The sequence below is a fragment of the Myxine glutinosa genome, chromosome 5 (assembly GCF_964187855.1).
Source record: "Myxine glutinosa chromosome 5, kmMyxGlut1.1, whole genome shotgun sequence".
Taxonomy (NCBI): domain Eukaryota; kingdom Metazoa; phylum Chordata; class Myxini; order Myxiniformes; family Myxinidae; genus Myxine; species Myxine glutinosa.
In genome coordinates this window covers 29,162,936-29,181,165 of record NC_136265.1, presented here as the reverse complement: position 1 = coordinate 29,181,165, position 18,230 = coordinate 29,162,936, and the positions used below count along the sequence as shown (strand labels likewise).

The window sequence follows — 18,230 nt, the reverse complement described above, 5'->3', positions numbered from 1 at the left end:
AGCAGAGAGGGAATTTTCTAGACCCTTGTGGACCCTTAGAGACATCGACCTCCAATGGCATGCTGCTAGTGAAGTGTAAATTTGATGTGCTCAGCATTCCAATCAAAAAATTTCAGGTCATTGGATGAAAATTGATGATTTTATGTGACGTTGACCTTTGACCTTTTGACAAAATTTATTAATTTGCCTTCTCCGTATTATCATAACTAGGGCATGCCCGTACTATATATATATCTAAAATTATATCCCCCCCCCCCCCCTCTATTTACATGAAATGGTTTGGTCCATTCGCAAAGCCAAAGCGAACGACTTGCGAGTACGGTGACAATCCCCCCCCTCTATTTACATGAAATGGTTTGGTCCAAAGCGAACGGCTTGCGAGTACGGTGACAATCTCCCCCCTCTATTTACATGAAATGGTTTGGTCCAAAGCGAACGGCTTGCGGAGTTTGGTAAAGAAATCGCCATAGCTCGGTAACTACTTGTCCGATTAATATGAAACCTTGAAAAGGCACATCCTCGGGTCCCCAGCAATATACCTGGCAAGTTTCAAGTATATCGGACCCGTGGTTGTCGAGAAACAGCGGTCACAGACAAACACACAAACACACAAACACACAAACACACAGACACACAGACACACAGAGATTACTGGAATTATAGATAGACTAGGGCATGCCCGTACTATATATAAGCTAGGACGTGCCCGTACGTGGGTGCCCGTTCCTTGCCAAAAAAAAAAAAAAAAAAAAATTTGTGTAGGGGTGTGTGTGTGTAAACATCCTAGGGCGTGCCCGTACGTGGGTGCAAAAAAACATGCGTGCAAACAACAACAACAAAAAAAAACTTTGAAACCACGTGGCAGTAACGACCACAGAACCCCCCCCCCCCCTCTATTTACATGAATGGTTTGGTCCATTCGCAACGACCACAGAACCCCCCCCTCTATTTACATGCAATGGTTTGGTCCAAAGCGAACGGCTTGCAGTGTTTGGTAAAGAAATCGCCATAGCTCGGTAACTACTTGTCCGATTAATATGAAACCTTGAAAAGGCACATCCTCGGGTCCCCAGCAATATACCTGGCAAGTTTAAAGTATATCGGACCGGTAGTTGTCGAGAAACAGCGGTCACAGACAAACATACACACATACACACATACACACATACACACATACACACATACAAACACACATACACACAGAGATTAATGGAATTATAGATAGATAACGCTTTTGTGAAAATTTGATGACAATAGCTCAAATGGTAAAAAAAAAGTTATGGCCAGGACAGACACAAAAACAGACACAGAAACAGACACACACACACACACACACACACACACACACACACACACACACACACACACACACACACACACACACAAGTGATGACAAAACCCCGTCTCCTGCTGTGCACAGGACGGTCTAACTAGAAAGCATCTGAAAATGCAAACCCTGTCCGCATGCGTTTGTATTCAAACGTCTTCTTCTTCTTCCGTAAGTCCAACATAACGAACACAGTTTAAAAAAATACAAAATGAAAATTGGTGATTTATGCAGCCTTGATCTTTGAGCTTTAGATCTAAAACAAGTACAAAAAGTTTTAATTAAAACAAAAGCCGCGTCGATGTTACACAATGCCTAGATGCAGCTGTGCCTATAACGTCGATGTTATAGGCACAGGACATTCCTATTGATTCGATTACTTGATGTTATTTTTGTGCAAAGTGAAAATATATCTCGGCAATTTCCCGTGTATGGCGACAAATTTTTAATATATCTCGGCATTTTCCCGTCTGTTATTTCAGGCGGTGTATGACTGACCATGCCGCGATTTAAAAAAAAAATATCTCGGCAATTTCCCGTGTGTGGCGACACGTGAACGAAGCTATGCTCCTCTCTCCACATTATTGTGACGACGTATAAATTAAATATTTCATCGTGACGATTGTCATCAAATGGACGAATTTTTAATATATCTCGGCATTTTCCCGTCTGTTATTTCAGGCGGTGTATGACTGACCATGCCGCGATTTAAAAAATATATATCTCGGCAATTTCCCGTATGTGGCGACACGTGAACGAAGCTATGCTCCTCTCTCCACATTATTGTGACGACGTATAAATTAAATATTTCATCATGACGATTGTCATCAAATGGACGAATTTTTAATATATCTCGGCATTTTCCCGTCTGTTATTTCGGGCGGTGTATGACTGACCATGCCGCGATTTAAACAAAATATATATATCTCGGCATTTTCCCGTCTGTTATTTCGGGCGGTGTATGACTGACCATGCCGCGATTTAAAAAAAATATATCTCGATGGACTTGAAGTTACAGGCCTTTGAGAATTCATTTCGTTCTATAAAGGGCAACTTTCATCGGATTTTCTTCCCGTTTTTTTTCAACCGAGTCTAAAACTATGTTAGCGACTGTGAAAAATGAAATGATATATCGAATTTGATTTGAAATAAAACTGTGTGAGCGAGGAAGACACCACGGGCCTACAAAACAGGCCTCAAAGCTATGCGAGTTAATAAAATGGTGGATATTTGTTTATATGAAGCCTCTCCCAGAATGGGTGGAGCTATGGTTCCCAGAATGGGTGGAGCTTTGAGGTTTTGTCTTCTCTGCAAGAACAAGAAGAAGAAGAAGAACAAGAAGAACAACAACAACAGCAGAGTGCACTCAATGACCAGCGTCTGCGACGCGGCTAAAAATATATATAAATCGACTCCTACCTTTTGATTGGTGAACCAATTATGTGACCAAATTTGAAAATTCTTCAAATTTCAGGTCAATTGGATGAAAATTGACGATTTTATACAACCTTGACCTTTTGATCCAAAAAACATAGGGGCAATACCCCTGGCGCTCACCTGGTAGAATAAACAGTATACTGCACTGACTAAAGGTATTTTAAACCAATTTCAATGGTTACTAGAAGACAGGGCAGCAGGTAGAATCATACTAACATAATCATAAAACTTTAAACAAACAAACAAAAAAATACCTATTTTGGGGGGGCAATCCCCCCAACCCCCCTCCCACTCCGTGTGCCTCCTCAGACCCCAATTTTTCCAATGCCTTGAACAAACTTTGGTACATCACGGATGATGAAGGTTGTGGTGAAGTTTCATCAAAATTGTGTGAGTAGGTTCTGAGAAAAAAGCAAATCCCTATTTTGGGGGGCAACCCCTCCTCCCCTGGTAGATACCCAAAGGAGCAGATTTTTTTTAATGCCGTGAACAAAAGTTGGTACATCACTGGTGGTGAAGGTTGTGATGAAGTTTCATCGAAATCGTGTGTGTAGTTTCAGAGAAGAAAGCAAATACCTATTTTGGTTGGTCAAACCTGGACCCACTTTGACCCCCGGTAAATCCCCTTAAACCCCGATTTTTTAATGCCGTGAACAAACTTTAGTCACAACACAACAAATATAATTCGTGTCAAATTTGGTCATAATTCCTTCAGCGGTTTCGGAGAAGTTTCAAATGTTTATGGAGGGACGGATGGACAACCCGCCATCACATGAGCTCCCCTAAACTTCGTTCCAGGTGAGATAAAACAATCGACTCCTACCTTTTTATTTGCGAATCAATTCAGTAACCCCAAATGCAAATTCTTTAAATTTCTGGTCTATCGTGTAAAAAGTGGTGATTTTACGCAACCTTGACCTTTGCCCTTTTGATCTAAAAAAAAAACAATGGGCTTGAAGCTTTTGATTGGTAAACAAACTCAGTGACCCAATATGCAAATTCTTATAATTTCAGGTCAATTGGATGAAAATTGACGATTTTATGTGATGCTGAACTATGACCTTTTGACCAGATTATTAATTTGTCTTCTCCATATTTATACCATAATAACGAGATTATTAATTTATCTCCTCCATATTTATACCATAATAACCAGATTATTAATTTATCTTCTCCATATTTATACCATAATAACCAGATTATTAATTTATCTTCTCCAGATTTATACCATAATAACCAGATTATTAATTTATCTTCTCCATATTTACACCATAATAACGAGATTATTAATTTATCTTCTCCATATTTATACCATAATAACCAGATTTTTAATTTGTGTTCTCCATATTTATACCATAATAACCAGATTATTAATTTATCTTCTCCATATTTATACCATAATAACGAGATTATTAATTTATCTTCTCCATATTTATACCATAATAACCAGATTATTAATTTATATTCACCATATTTATACCATAATAACCAGATTATTAATTTGTCTTCTCCATATTTATACCATAATAACCAGATTATTAATTTATCTTCTCCATATTTATACCATAATAACCAGATTATTAATTTATCTTCTCCATATTTATACCATAATAACCAGATTACTAATTTATCTCCTCCATATTTATACCATAATAACCAGATTATTAATTTGTCTTCTCCATATTTATACCATAATAACCAGATTATTAATTTATCTTCTCCATATTTATACCATAATAACCAGATTATTAATTTATCTTCTCCATATTTATACCATAATAACCAGATTATTAATTTGTCTTCTCCATATTTATACCATAATAACCAGATTATTAATTTATCTTCTCCATATTTATACCACATTAATAACCAGATTATTAATTTATCTTCTCCATATTTATACCATAATAACCAGATTATTAATTTATCTTCTCCATATTTATACCATAATAACCAGATTATTAATTTATCTTCTCCATATTTATACCATAATAACCAGATTATTAATTTACCTTCTCCATATTTATGCCATAACTTATTGTTTTTTTATTAATTAATTATTATTAATTATTAATTTTAATTCATTAAATATTTTAATAAATTTATTTTAATCGGGGTTAGTACCGGTAAGCGCCGGGCACCGAGCGCGGAATCTAAAATTACATGAGACCGATTTGAAACCGAACCTGGAAAAAAGAGGGGGGGGACACATACCCTGGGTGTGCCTCAGGAATTCACTCTGCCCCTCATTACTCGGACGAGAGACGCGTGCCCTAAAACGAGGCAAACACCCAACATTGTCCGATGCCCTAACGGAGGAAGGAAGAAGGTGTAGCGTTACATAACCGTGGGGAGTGAGTGCGGGAATAATCATGTGGGGTGGAAGGGTGGGATAGTCCGAACTGCTTTTGCACCGCTTGCTGAGCCGGCCGAAAAAACTAAACGGCCCGTCGTACGGCTTCCCGTTACGGCCCATGTGTGCCGTCAGGTTGGTAGTCCAGCGAACGGCCTTTGTCGCCTTGGTTGACTTGTACCAGGGAAAGAAGGGGGGTGGGGTAAAGTCTCTCGCCGGCAAACCGAGAGTGTCTCTCGGCGAGCCACGAGAGAACAAGTATTAGCAATGGGGCAATAGGCCATCCCGATCAAGAGAGATCGAGACAGATCGAGACAGATTGAGAAAGATCGGGAAGGATCGAGAAGGATCGAGAGAGAATCGAGAAAGATCAAAGGAGACCGAGATAAATCGAGAAGGATCTAGAAGGATCGATAAGGATCGAGAGGGGTCGAGAGGGGATGAGCAAGATTGAAAAGAGATCGAGAAAGATCAAGAAGACCGAGAAAGATCGAGAGAGATAAAGAGAAATCGAGAGAGCTCGAGCCAGACTGAGAAAGATCGAGAAAGATCGAGAGAGATCGAGAAGGATCGAGAGAGAATCGAGAAGGATCGAGAGGGATCGAGAGGGATCAAAGAGACCGAGAGAGATCGAGAAACATCAAAAGAGATCGAGCGAGATCGAGAAGGATCGAGAAGGATCGAGAGAGATCGAGAGAGATCGAGAGGGATAAAGAGACCGAGAGAGATCGAGAAGTATCAAGAAAGATTGGGAAGGATCGGGAAGGGTCGAGAAGGATTGAGAAGGGTCGGGGAAGACCGAGAGAGACCGAGAGAGACCGAGAAGGATCGAGAAAGATTGAGAAGGATCAAAGAGACCGAGAGAGATCGAGAAAGATCGAGAAGGATCGAGGCAGATCGAGAAGGATCGAGAAAGATCGAGAAGGATCAAGAAAGATTAAGAGAGATCGAGGAAGACCAAGAGACCGAGAGAGGTCGAGAAAGATCGAGAAGGATCGAGAAGGATCTAAACAGATCGAGAAAGATCAGGAGAGATCGAGGAACATCGAGAAAGATCAGAGAGACCGAGAGAGATTGAGAAGGATCGAGAAAGATCGAGAAGAATCGAGAAAGATCAAGAAGAATCGAGAAAGATCAAGGGAGATCGAGGAAGATCAAAGAGACCGAGAGAGATCGAGAAGGACCAAGAAGGATCGAGGAGGATCGAGAGAGATCGAGAGAGATCGAGAGAGATCGAGAGAGATCGAGAGAGATCGAGACAGATCGAGGAAGGTCGAGGAAGGTCGAGAAACATCAAAGGGACCAAGAGAGATCGAGCAAGATTGAGAAAGATCGAGAAGGATCGAGAAAGATCGAGCAAGATCAAAGAGACCGAGAGAGATCAAGAGGGATCAAGAAAGATGGAGCGAACATAATAACTAGAACACCATAATACTATACCATACCATACCATACCGAACCTACCATACCAAACCATACCATACCGAACACCATACCGAACACCATAATAACCAGATGATTAATTTGTCTTCTCCATATTTATACCATAATAACCAGATTATTAATTTATCTTCTCCATATTTATACCATAATAACCAGATTATTAATTTATCTTCTCCATATTTATACCATAATAACCAGATTATTAATTTGTCTTCTCCATATTTATACCATAATAACCAGATTATTAATTTATCTTCTCCATATTTATACCATAATAACCAGATTATTAATTTATCTTCTCCATATTTATACCATAATAACCAGATTATTAATTTATCTTCTCCATATTTATGCCATAATAACCAGATTATTAATTTATCTTCTCCATATTTATACCATAATAACCAGATTATTAATTTATCTTCTCCATATTTATACCATAATAACCAGATTATTAATTTATCTTCTCCATATTTATACCATAATAACCAGATAATTAATTTATCTTCTCCATATTTATACCATAATAACCAGATAATTAATTTATCTTCTCCATATTTATACCATAATAACCAGATTATTAATTTATCTTCTCCATATTTGTACCATAATAACCAGATTATTAATTTATCTTCTCCATATTTATACCATAATAACCAGATTATTAATTTATCTTCTCCATATTTATACCATAATAACCAGATTATTAATTTATCTTCTCCATATTTATACCATAATAACCAGATTATTAATTTATCTTCTCCATATTTATACCATAATAACCAGATTATTAATTTATCTTCTCCATATTTATACCATAATAACCAGATTATTAATTTATCTTCTCCATATTTATACCATAATAACCAGATTATTAATTTATCTTCTCCATATTTATACCATAATAACCAGATTATTAATTTATATTCTCCATATTTATACCATAATAACCAGATTATTAATTTATCTTCTCCATATTTATACCATAATAACCAGATTATTAATTTATCTTCTCCATATTTATACCATAATAACCAGATTATTAATTTATCTTCTCCATATTTATACCATAATAACCAGATTATTAATTTATCTTCTCCATATTTATACCATAATAACCAGATTATTAATTTATCTTCTCCATATTTATACCATAATAACCAGATTATTAATTTATCTTCTCCATATTTATACCATAATAACCAGATTATTAATTTATCTTCTCCATATTTATACCATAATAACCAGATTATTAATTTATCTTCTCCATATTTATACCATAATAACCAGATTATTAATTTATCTTCTCCATATTTATACCATAATAACCAGATTATTAATTTATCTTCTCCATATTTATACCATAATAACCAGATTATTAATTTATCTTCTCCATATTTATACCATAATAACCAGATTATTAATTTATCTTCTCCATATTTATACCATAATAACCAGATTATTAATTTATCTTCTCCATATTTATACCATAATAACCAGATTATTAATTTATCTTCTCCATATTTATACCATAATAACCAGATTATTAATTTATCTTCTCCATATTTATACCATAATAACCAGATTATTAATTTATCTTCTCCATATTTATACCATAATAACCAGATTATTAATTTATCTCCTCCATATTTATACCATAATAACCAGATTATTAATTTATCTTCTCCATATTTATACCATAATGACCAGATTATTAATTTATCTTCTCCATATTTATACCATAATAACCAGATTATTAATTTATCTTCTCCATATTTATACCATAATAACCAGATTATTAATTTATCTTCTCCATATTTATACCATAATAACCAGATTATTAATTTATCTTCTCCATATTTATACTATAATAACCAGATTATTAATTTATCTTCTCCATATTTATACCATAATAACCAGATTATTAATTTATCTTCTCCATATTTATACCATAATAACCAGATTATTAATTTATCTTCTCCATATTTATACCATAATAACCAGATTATTAATTTATCTTCTCCATATTTATACCATAATAACCAGATTATTAATTTATCTTCTCCGTATTTATACCATAATAACCAGATTATTAATTTAACTTCTCCATATTTATACCATAATAACCAGATTATTAATTTATCTTCTCCATATTTATACCATAATAACCAGATTATTAATTTATCTTCTCCATATTTATACCATAATAACCAGATTATTAATTTATCTTCTCCATATTTATACCATAATAACCAGATTATTAATTTATCTTCTCCATATTTATACCATAATAACCAGATTATTAATTTATCTTCTCCATATTTATACCATAATAACCAGATTATTAATTTAACTTCTCCATATTTATACCATAATAACCAGATTATTAATTTATCTTCTCCATATTTATACCATAATAACCAGATTATTAATTTATCTTCTCCATATTTATACCATAATAACCAGATTATTAATTTATCTTCTCCATATTTATACCATAATAACCAGATTATTAATTTATCTTCTCCATATTTATACCATAATAACCAGATTATTAATTTATCTTCTCCATATTTATACCATAATAACCAGATTATTAATTTATCTTCTCCATATTTATACCATAATAACCAGATTATTAATTTATCTTCTCCATATTTATACCATAATAACCAGATTATTAATTTATCTTCTCCATATTTATACCATAATAACCAGATTATTAATTTATCTTCTCCATATTTATACCATAATAACCAGATTATTAATTTATCTTCTCCATATTTATACCATAATAACCAGATTATTAATTTATCTTCTCCATATTTATACCATAATAACCAGATTATTAATTTATCTTCTCCATATTTATACCATAATAACCAGATTATTAATTTATCTTCTCCATATTTATACCATAATAACCAGATTATTAATTTATCTTCTCCATATTTATACCATAATAACCAGATTATTAATTTATCTTCTCCATATTTATACCATAATAACCAGATTATTAATTTATCTTCTCCATATTTATACCATAATAACCAGATTATTAATTTATCTTCTCCATATTTATACCATAATAACCAGATTATTAATTTATCTTCTCCATATTTATACCATAATAACCAGATTATTAATTTATCTTCTCCATATTTATACCATAATAACCAGATTATTAATTTATTCTCTCCATATTTATACCATAATAACCAGATTATTAATTTATCTTCTCCATATTTATACCATAATAACCAGATTATTAATTTATCTTCTCCATATTTATACCATAATAACCAGATTATTAATTTATCTTCTCCATATTTATACCATAATAACCAGATTATTAATTTATCTTCTCCATATTTATACCATAATAACCAGATTATTAATTTATCTTCTCCATATTTATACCATAATAACCAGATTATTAATTTATCTTCTCCATATTTATACCATAATAACCAGATTATTAATTTATCTTCTCCATATTTATACCATAATAACCAGATTATTAATTTTATCTTCTCCATATTTATACCATAATAACCAGATTATTAATTTATCTTCTCCATATTTATACCATAATAACCAGATTATTAATTGATCCTCTCCATATTTATACCATAATAACCAGATTATTAATTTATCTTCTCCATATTTATACCATAATAACCAGATTATTAATTTATCTTCTCCATATTTATACCATAATAACCAGATTATTAATTTATCTTCTCCATATTTATACCATAATAACCAGATTATTAATTTATCTTCTCCATATTTATACCATAATAACCAGATTATTAATTTATCTTCTCCATATTTATACCATAATAACCAGATTATTAATTTATCTTCTCCATATTTATGCCATAATAACCAGATTATTAATTTATCTTCTCCATATTTATACCATAATAACCAGATTATTAATTTATCTTCTCCATATTTATACCATAATAACCAGATTATTAATTTATCTTCTCCATGTTTATACCATAATAACCAGATTATTAATTTATCTTCTCCATATTTATACCATAATAACCAGATTATTAATTTATCTTCTCCATATTTATACCATAATAACCAGATTATTAATTTATCTTCTCCATATTTATACCATAATAACCAGATTATTAATTTATCTTCTCCATATTTATACCATAATAACCAGATTCTTAATTTATCTTCTCCATATTTATACCATAATAACCAGATTATTAATTTATCTTCTCCATATTTATACCATAATAACCAGATTATTAATTTATCTTCTCCATATTTATACCATAATAACCAGATTATTAATTTATCTTCTCCATATTTATACCATAATAACCAGATTATTAATTTATCTTCTCCATATTTATACCATAATAACCAGATTATTAATTTATCTTCTCCATATTTATACCATAATAACCAGATTATTAATTTATCTTCTCCATATTTATACCATAATAACCAGATTATTAATTTATCTTCTCCATATTTATACCATAATAACCAGATTATTAATTTATCTTCTCCATATTTATACCATAATAATCAGATTATTAATTTATCTTCTCCATATTTATACCATAATAACCAGATTATTAATTTATCTTCTCCATATTCATGCCATAATAACCAGATTATTAATTTATCTTCTCCATATTCATGCCATAATAACCAGATTATTAATTTATCTTCTCCATATTTATACCATAATAACCAGATTATTAATTTATCTTCTCCATATTTATACCATAATAACCAGATTATTAATTTATCTTCTCCATATTTACACCATAATAACCAGATTATTAATTTATCTTCTCCATATTTATACCATAATAACCAGATTATTAATTTATCTTCTCCATATTTATACCATAATAACCAGATTATTAATTTATCTTCTCCATATTTATACCATAATAACCAGATTATTAATTTATCTTCTCCATATTTATACCATAATAACCAGATTATTAATTTATCTTCTCCATATTTATACCATAATAACCAGATTATTAATTTATCTTCTCCATATTTATACCATAATAACCAGATTATTAATTTATCTTCTCCATATTTATACCATAATAACCAGATTATTAATTTATCTTCTCCATATTTATACCATAATAACCAGATTATTAATTTATCTTCTCCATATTTATACCATAATAACCAGATTATTAATTTATCTTCTCCATATTTATACCATAATAACCAGATTATTAATTTATCTTCTCCATATTTATACCATAATAACCAGATTATTAATTTATCTTCTCCATATTTATACCATAATAACCAGATTATTAATTTATCTTCTCCATATTTATACCATAATAACCAGATTATTAATTTATCTTCTCCATATTTATACCATAATAACCAGATTATTAATTTATCTTCTCCATATTTATACCATAATAACCAGATTATTAATTTATCTTCTCCATATTTATACCATAATAACCAGATTATTAATTTATCTTCTCCATATTTATACCATAATAACCAGATTATTAATTTATCTTCTCCATATTTATACCATAATAACCAGATTATTAATTTATCTTCTCCATATTTATACCATAATAACCAGATTATTAATTTATCTTCTCCATATTTATACCATAATAACCAGATTATTAATTTATCTTCTCCATATTTATACCATAATAACCAGATTATTAATTTAGCTTCTCCATATTTATACCATAATAACCAGATTATTAATTTATCTTCTCCATATTTATACCATAATGACCAGATTATTAATTTATCTTCTCCATATTTATACCATAATAACCAGATTATTAATTTATCTTCTCCATATTTATACCATAATAACCAGATTATTAATTTATCTTCTACATATTTATACCATAATAACCAGATTATTAATTTATCTTCTCCATATTTATACCATAATAACCAGATTATTAATTTATCTTCTCCATATTTATACCATAATAACCAGATTATTAATTTATCTTCTCCATATTTATACCATAATAACCAGATTATTAATTTATCTTCTCCATATTTATACCATAATAACCAGATTATTAATTTATCTTCTCCATATTTATACCATAATAACCAGATTATTAATTTATCTTCTCCATATTTATACCATAATAACCAGATTATTAATTTATCTTCTCCATATTTATACCATAATAACCAGATTATTAATTTATCTTCTCCATATTTATACCATAATAACCAGATTATTAATTTATCTTCTCCATATTTATACCATAATAACCAGATTATTAATTTATCTTCTCCATATTTATACCATAATAACCAGATTATTAATTTATCTTCTCCATATTTATGCCATAATAACCAGATTATTAATTTATCTTCTCCATATTTATACCATAATAACCAGATTATTAATTTATCTTCTCCATATTTATACCATAATAACCAGATTATTAATTTATCTTCTCCATATTTATACCATAATAACCAGATTATTAATTTATCTTCTCCATATTTATACCATAATAACCAGATTATTAATTTATCTTCTCCATATTTATACCATAATAACCAGATTATTAATTTATCTTCTCCATATTTATACCATAATAACCAGATTATTAATTTATCTTCTCCATATTTATACCATAATAACCAGATTATTAATTTATCTTCTCCATATTTATACCATAATAACCAGATTATTAATTTATCTTCTCCATATTTATACCATAATAACCAGATTATTAATTTATCTTCTCCATATTTATACCATAATAACCAGATTATTAATTTATCTTCTCCATATATGTACCATAATAACCAGATTATTAATTTATCTTCTCCATATTTATACCATAATAACCAGATTATTAATTTATCTTCTCCATATTTATACCATAATAACCAGATTATTAATTTATCTTCTCCATATTTATACCATAATAACCAGATTATTAATTTATCTTCTCCATATTTATACCATAATAACCAGATTATTAATTTATCTTCTCCATATTTATACCATAATAACCAGATTATTAATTTATCTTCTCCATATTTATACCATAATAACCAGATTATTAATTTATCTTCTCCATATTCATGCCATAATAACCAGATTATTAATTTATCTTCTCCATATTTATGCCATAATAACCAGATTATTAATTTATCTTCTCCATATTTACACCATAATAACCAGATTATTAATTTATCTTCTCCATATTTATACCATAATAACCAGATTATTAATTTATCTTCTCCATATTTACACCATAATAACCAGATTATTAATTTATCTTCTCCATATTTATACCATAATAACCAGATTATTAATTTATCTTCTCCATATTTATACCATAATAACCAGATTATTAATTTATCTTCTCCATATTTATACCATAATAACCAGATTATTAATTTATCTTCTCCATATTCATGCCATAATAACCAGATTATTAATTTATCTTCTCCATATTTATGCCATAATAACCAGATTATTAATTTATCTTCTCCATATTTATACCATAATAACCAGATTATTAATTTATCTTCTCCATATTTATACCATAATAACCAGATTATTAATTTATCTTCTCCATATTTACACCATAATAACCAGATTATTAATTTATCTTCTCCATATTTATACCATAATAACCAGATTATTAATTTATCTTCTCCATATTTATACCATAATAACCAGATTATTAATTTATCTTCTCCATATTTATACCATAATAACCAGATTATTAATTTATCTTCTCCATATTTATACCATAATAACCAGATTATTAATTTATCTTCTCCATATTTATACCATAATAACCAGATTATTAATTTATCTTCTCCATATTTATACCATAATAACCAGATTATTAATTTATCTTCTCCATATTTATACCATAACAACCAGATTATTAATTTATCTTCTCCATATTTATACCATAATAACCAGATTATTAATTTATCTTCTCCATATTTATACCATAATAACCAGATTATTAATTTATCTTCTCCATATTTATACCATAATAACCAGATTATTAATTTATCTTCTCCATATTTATACCATAATGACCAGATTATTAATTTATCTTCTCCATATTTATACCATAATAACCAGATTATTAATTTATCTTCTCCATATTTATACCATAATAACCAGATTATTAATTTATCTTCTCCATATTTATACCATAATAACCAGATTATTAATTTATCTTCTCCATATTTATACCATAATAACCAGATTATTAATTTATCTTCTCCATATTTATACCATAATAACCAGATTATTAATTTATCTTCTCCATATTTATACCATTATAACCAGATTATTAATTTATCTTCTCCATATTTATACCATAATAACCAGATTATTAATTTATCTTCTCCATATTTATACCATAATGACCAGATTATTAATTTATCTTCTCCATATTTATACCATAATGACCAGATTATTAATTTATCTTCTCCATATTTATACCATAATGACGAGATTATTAATTTATCTTCTCCATATTTATACCCTAATGACCAGATTATTAATTTATCTTCTCCATATTTATGCCATAATAACCAGATTATTAATTTATCTTCTCCATATTTATGCCATAATAACCAGATTATTAATTTATCTTCTCCATATTTATGCCATAATAACCAGATTATTAATTTATCTTCTCCATATTTATGCCATAATAACCAGATTATTAATTTATCTTCTCCATATTTATACCATAATAACCAGATTATTAATTTATCTTCTCCATATTTATACCATAATAACCAGATTATTAATTTATCTTCTCCATATTTATACCATAATAACCAGATTATTAATTTATCTTCTCCATATTTATACCATAATAACCAGATTATTAATTTATCTTCTCCATATTTATACCATAATAACCAGATTATTAATTTATCTTCTCCATATTTATACCATAATAACCAGATTATTAATTTATCTTCTCCATATTTATACCATAATAACCAGATTATTAATTTATCTTCTCCATATTTATACCATAATAACCAGATTATTAATTTATCTTCTCCATATTTATACCATAATAACCAGATTATTAATTTATCTTCTCCATATTTATACCATAATAACCAGATTATTAATTAATCTTCTCCATATTTATACCATAATAACCAGATTATTAATTTATCTTCTCCATATTTATACCATAATAACCAGATTATTAATTTATCTTCTCCATATTTATACCATAATAACCAGATTATTAATTTATCTTCTCCATATTTATACCATAATAACCAGATTATTAATTTATCTTCTCCATATTTATACCATAATAACCAGATTATTAATTTATCTTCTCCATATTTATACCATAATAACCAGATTATTAATTTATCTTCTCCATATTTATACCATAATAACCAGATTATTAATTTATCTTCTCCATATTTATACCATAATAACCAGATTATTAATTTATCTTCTCCATATTTATACCATAATAACCAGATTATTAATTTATCTTCTCCATATTTATACCATAATAACCAGATTATTAATTTATCTTCTCCATATTTATACCATAATAACCAGATTATTAATTTATCTTCTCCATATTTATACCATAATAACCAGATTATTAATTTATCTTCTCCATATTTATACCATAATAACCAGATTATTAATTTATCTTCTCCATATTTATACCATAATAACCAGATTATTAATTTATCTTCTCCATATTTATGCCATAATAACCAGATTATTAATTTATCTTCTCCATATTTATACCATAATAACCAGATTATTAATTTATCTTCTCCATATTTATACCATAATAACCAGATTATTAATTTATCTTCTCCATATTTATACCATAATAACCAGATTATTAATTTATCTTCTCCATATTTATACCATAATAACCAGATTATTAATTTATCTTCTCCATATTTATACCATAATAACCAGATTATTAATTTATCTTCTCCATATTTATACCATAATAACCAGATTATTAATTTCTCTTCTCCATATTTATACCATAATAACCAGATTATTAATTTATCTTCTCCATATTTATACCATAATAATCAGATTATTAATTTATCTTCTCCATATTTATACCAAAAAACCAGATTATTAATTTATCTTCTCCATATTTATACCATAATAACCAGATTATTAATTTCTCTTCTCCATATTTATACCATAATAACCAGATTATTAATTTCTCTTCTCCATATTTATACCATAATAACCAGATTATTAATTTCTCTTCTCCATATTTATACCATAATAACCAGATTATTAATTTAACTTCTCCATATTTATACCATAATAACCAGATTATTAATTTATCTTCTCCATATTTATACCATAATAACCAGATTATTAATTTATCTTCTCCATATTTATACCATAATAACCAGATTATTAATTTATCTTCTCCATATTTATACCATAATAACCAGATTATTAATTTATCTTCTCCATATTACCATAATAACCAGATTATTAATTTATCTTCTCCATATTTATACCATAATAACCAGATTATTAATTTAACTTCTCCATATTTATACCATAATAACCAGATTATTAATTTATCTTCTCCATATTACCATAATAACCAGATTATTAATTTATCTTCTCCATATTTATACCATAATAACCAGATTATTAATTTATCTTCTCCATATTACCATAATAACCAGATTATTAATTTAACTTCTCCATATTTATACCATAATAACCAGATTATTAATTTATCTTCTCCATATTTATACCATAATAACCAGATTATTAATTTATCTTCTCCATATTACCATAATAACCAGATTATTAATTTATCTTCTCCATATTGCCATAATAACCAGATTATTAATTTATCTTCTCCATATTACCATAATAACCAGATTATTAATTTATCTTCTCCATATTTATACCATAATAACCAGATTATTAATTTATCTTCTCCATATTACCATAATAACCAGATTATTAATTTATCTTCTCCATATTTATACCATAATAACCAGATTATTAATTTATGTTCTCCATATTACCATAATAACCAGATTATTAATTTAACTTCTCCATATTTATACCATAATAACCAGATTATTAATTTATCTTCTCCATATTTATACCATAATAACCAGATTATTAATTTATCTTCTCCATATTACTATAATAACCAGATTATTAATTTATCTTCTCCATATTTATACCATAATAACCAGATTATTAATTTATCTTCTCCATATTTATACCATAATAACCAGATTATTAATTTATCTTCTCCATATTACTATAATAAAGCTTTGTTGAAAATTCGATGACAAAACTCAAATGGTAAATTGACATTTCAGTCGTCGTATTATCCCGCAATATATCACTTTTCCAACTGACTCGACACGAACTTAAAACAGATCCAAACACGCATACACAGTTATTCCCTCACATCCTTTACACGTATTCACATTTTAAATGGGACAAGGTAAACATCCACCTGTTATTGGGCCTTGCGAGCCGTCGACGCTCCCCCATGTCGGCCTGTCAGGGACGCCCGTTGCCTAGCAAGTTACCACAACCAACGCTCGATAAATCGTCCCTCAAACTCGAGTATTTTCGATCCCTTGTGTAACATTATC

The 18,230-nt window shown here is 28.9% G+C and overlaps 1 protein-coding gene across 2 annotated transcripts in view; it reads right to left on the bottom strand.

The window, feature by feature from the left end:
- Positions 1 to 18,230, bottom strand: part of LOC137428667 (tektin-1-like) — a 51,357-nt gene that overhangs the window by 33,026 nt on the left and 101 nt on the right. For both annotated transcript variants that reach the window (XM_068118574.2, XM_078777774.1), the window contains exon 1: positions 18,089 to 18,230. This exon is cut by the window's right edge and continues 101 nt beyond it. In XM_068118574.2, the coding sequence (XP_067974675.2) occupies positions 18,089 to 18,126 (38 nt within the window). In that variant the 5' untranslated portion in view covers positions 18,127 to 18,230. The remainder of the gene's footprint in view (positions 1 to 18,088) is intronic.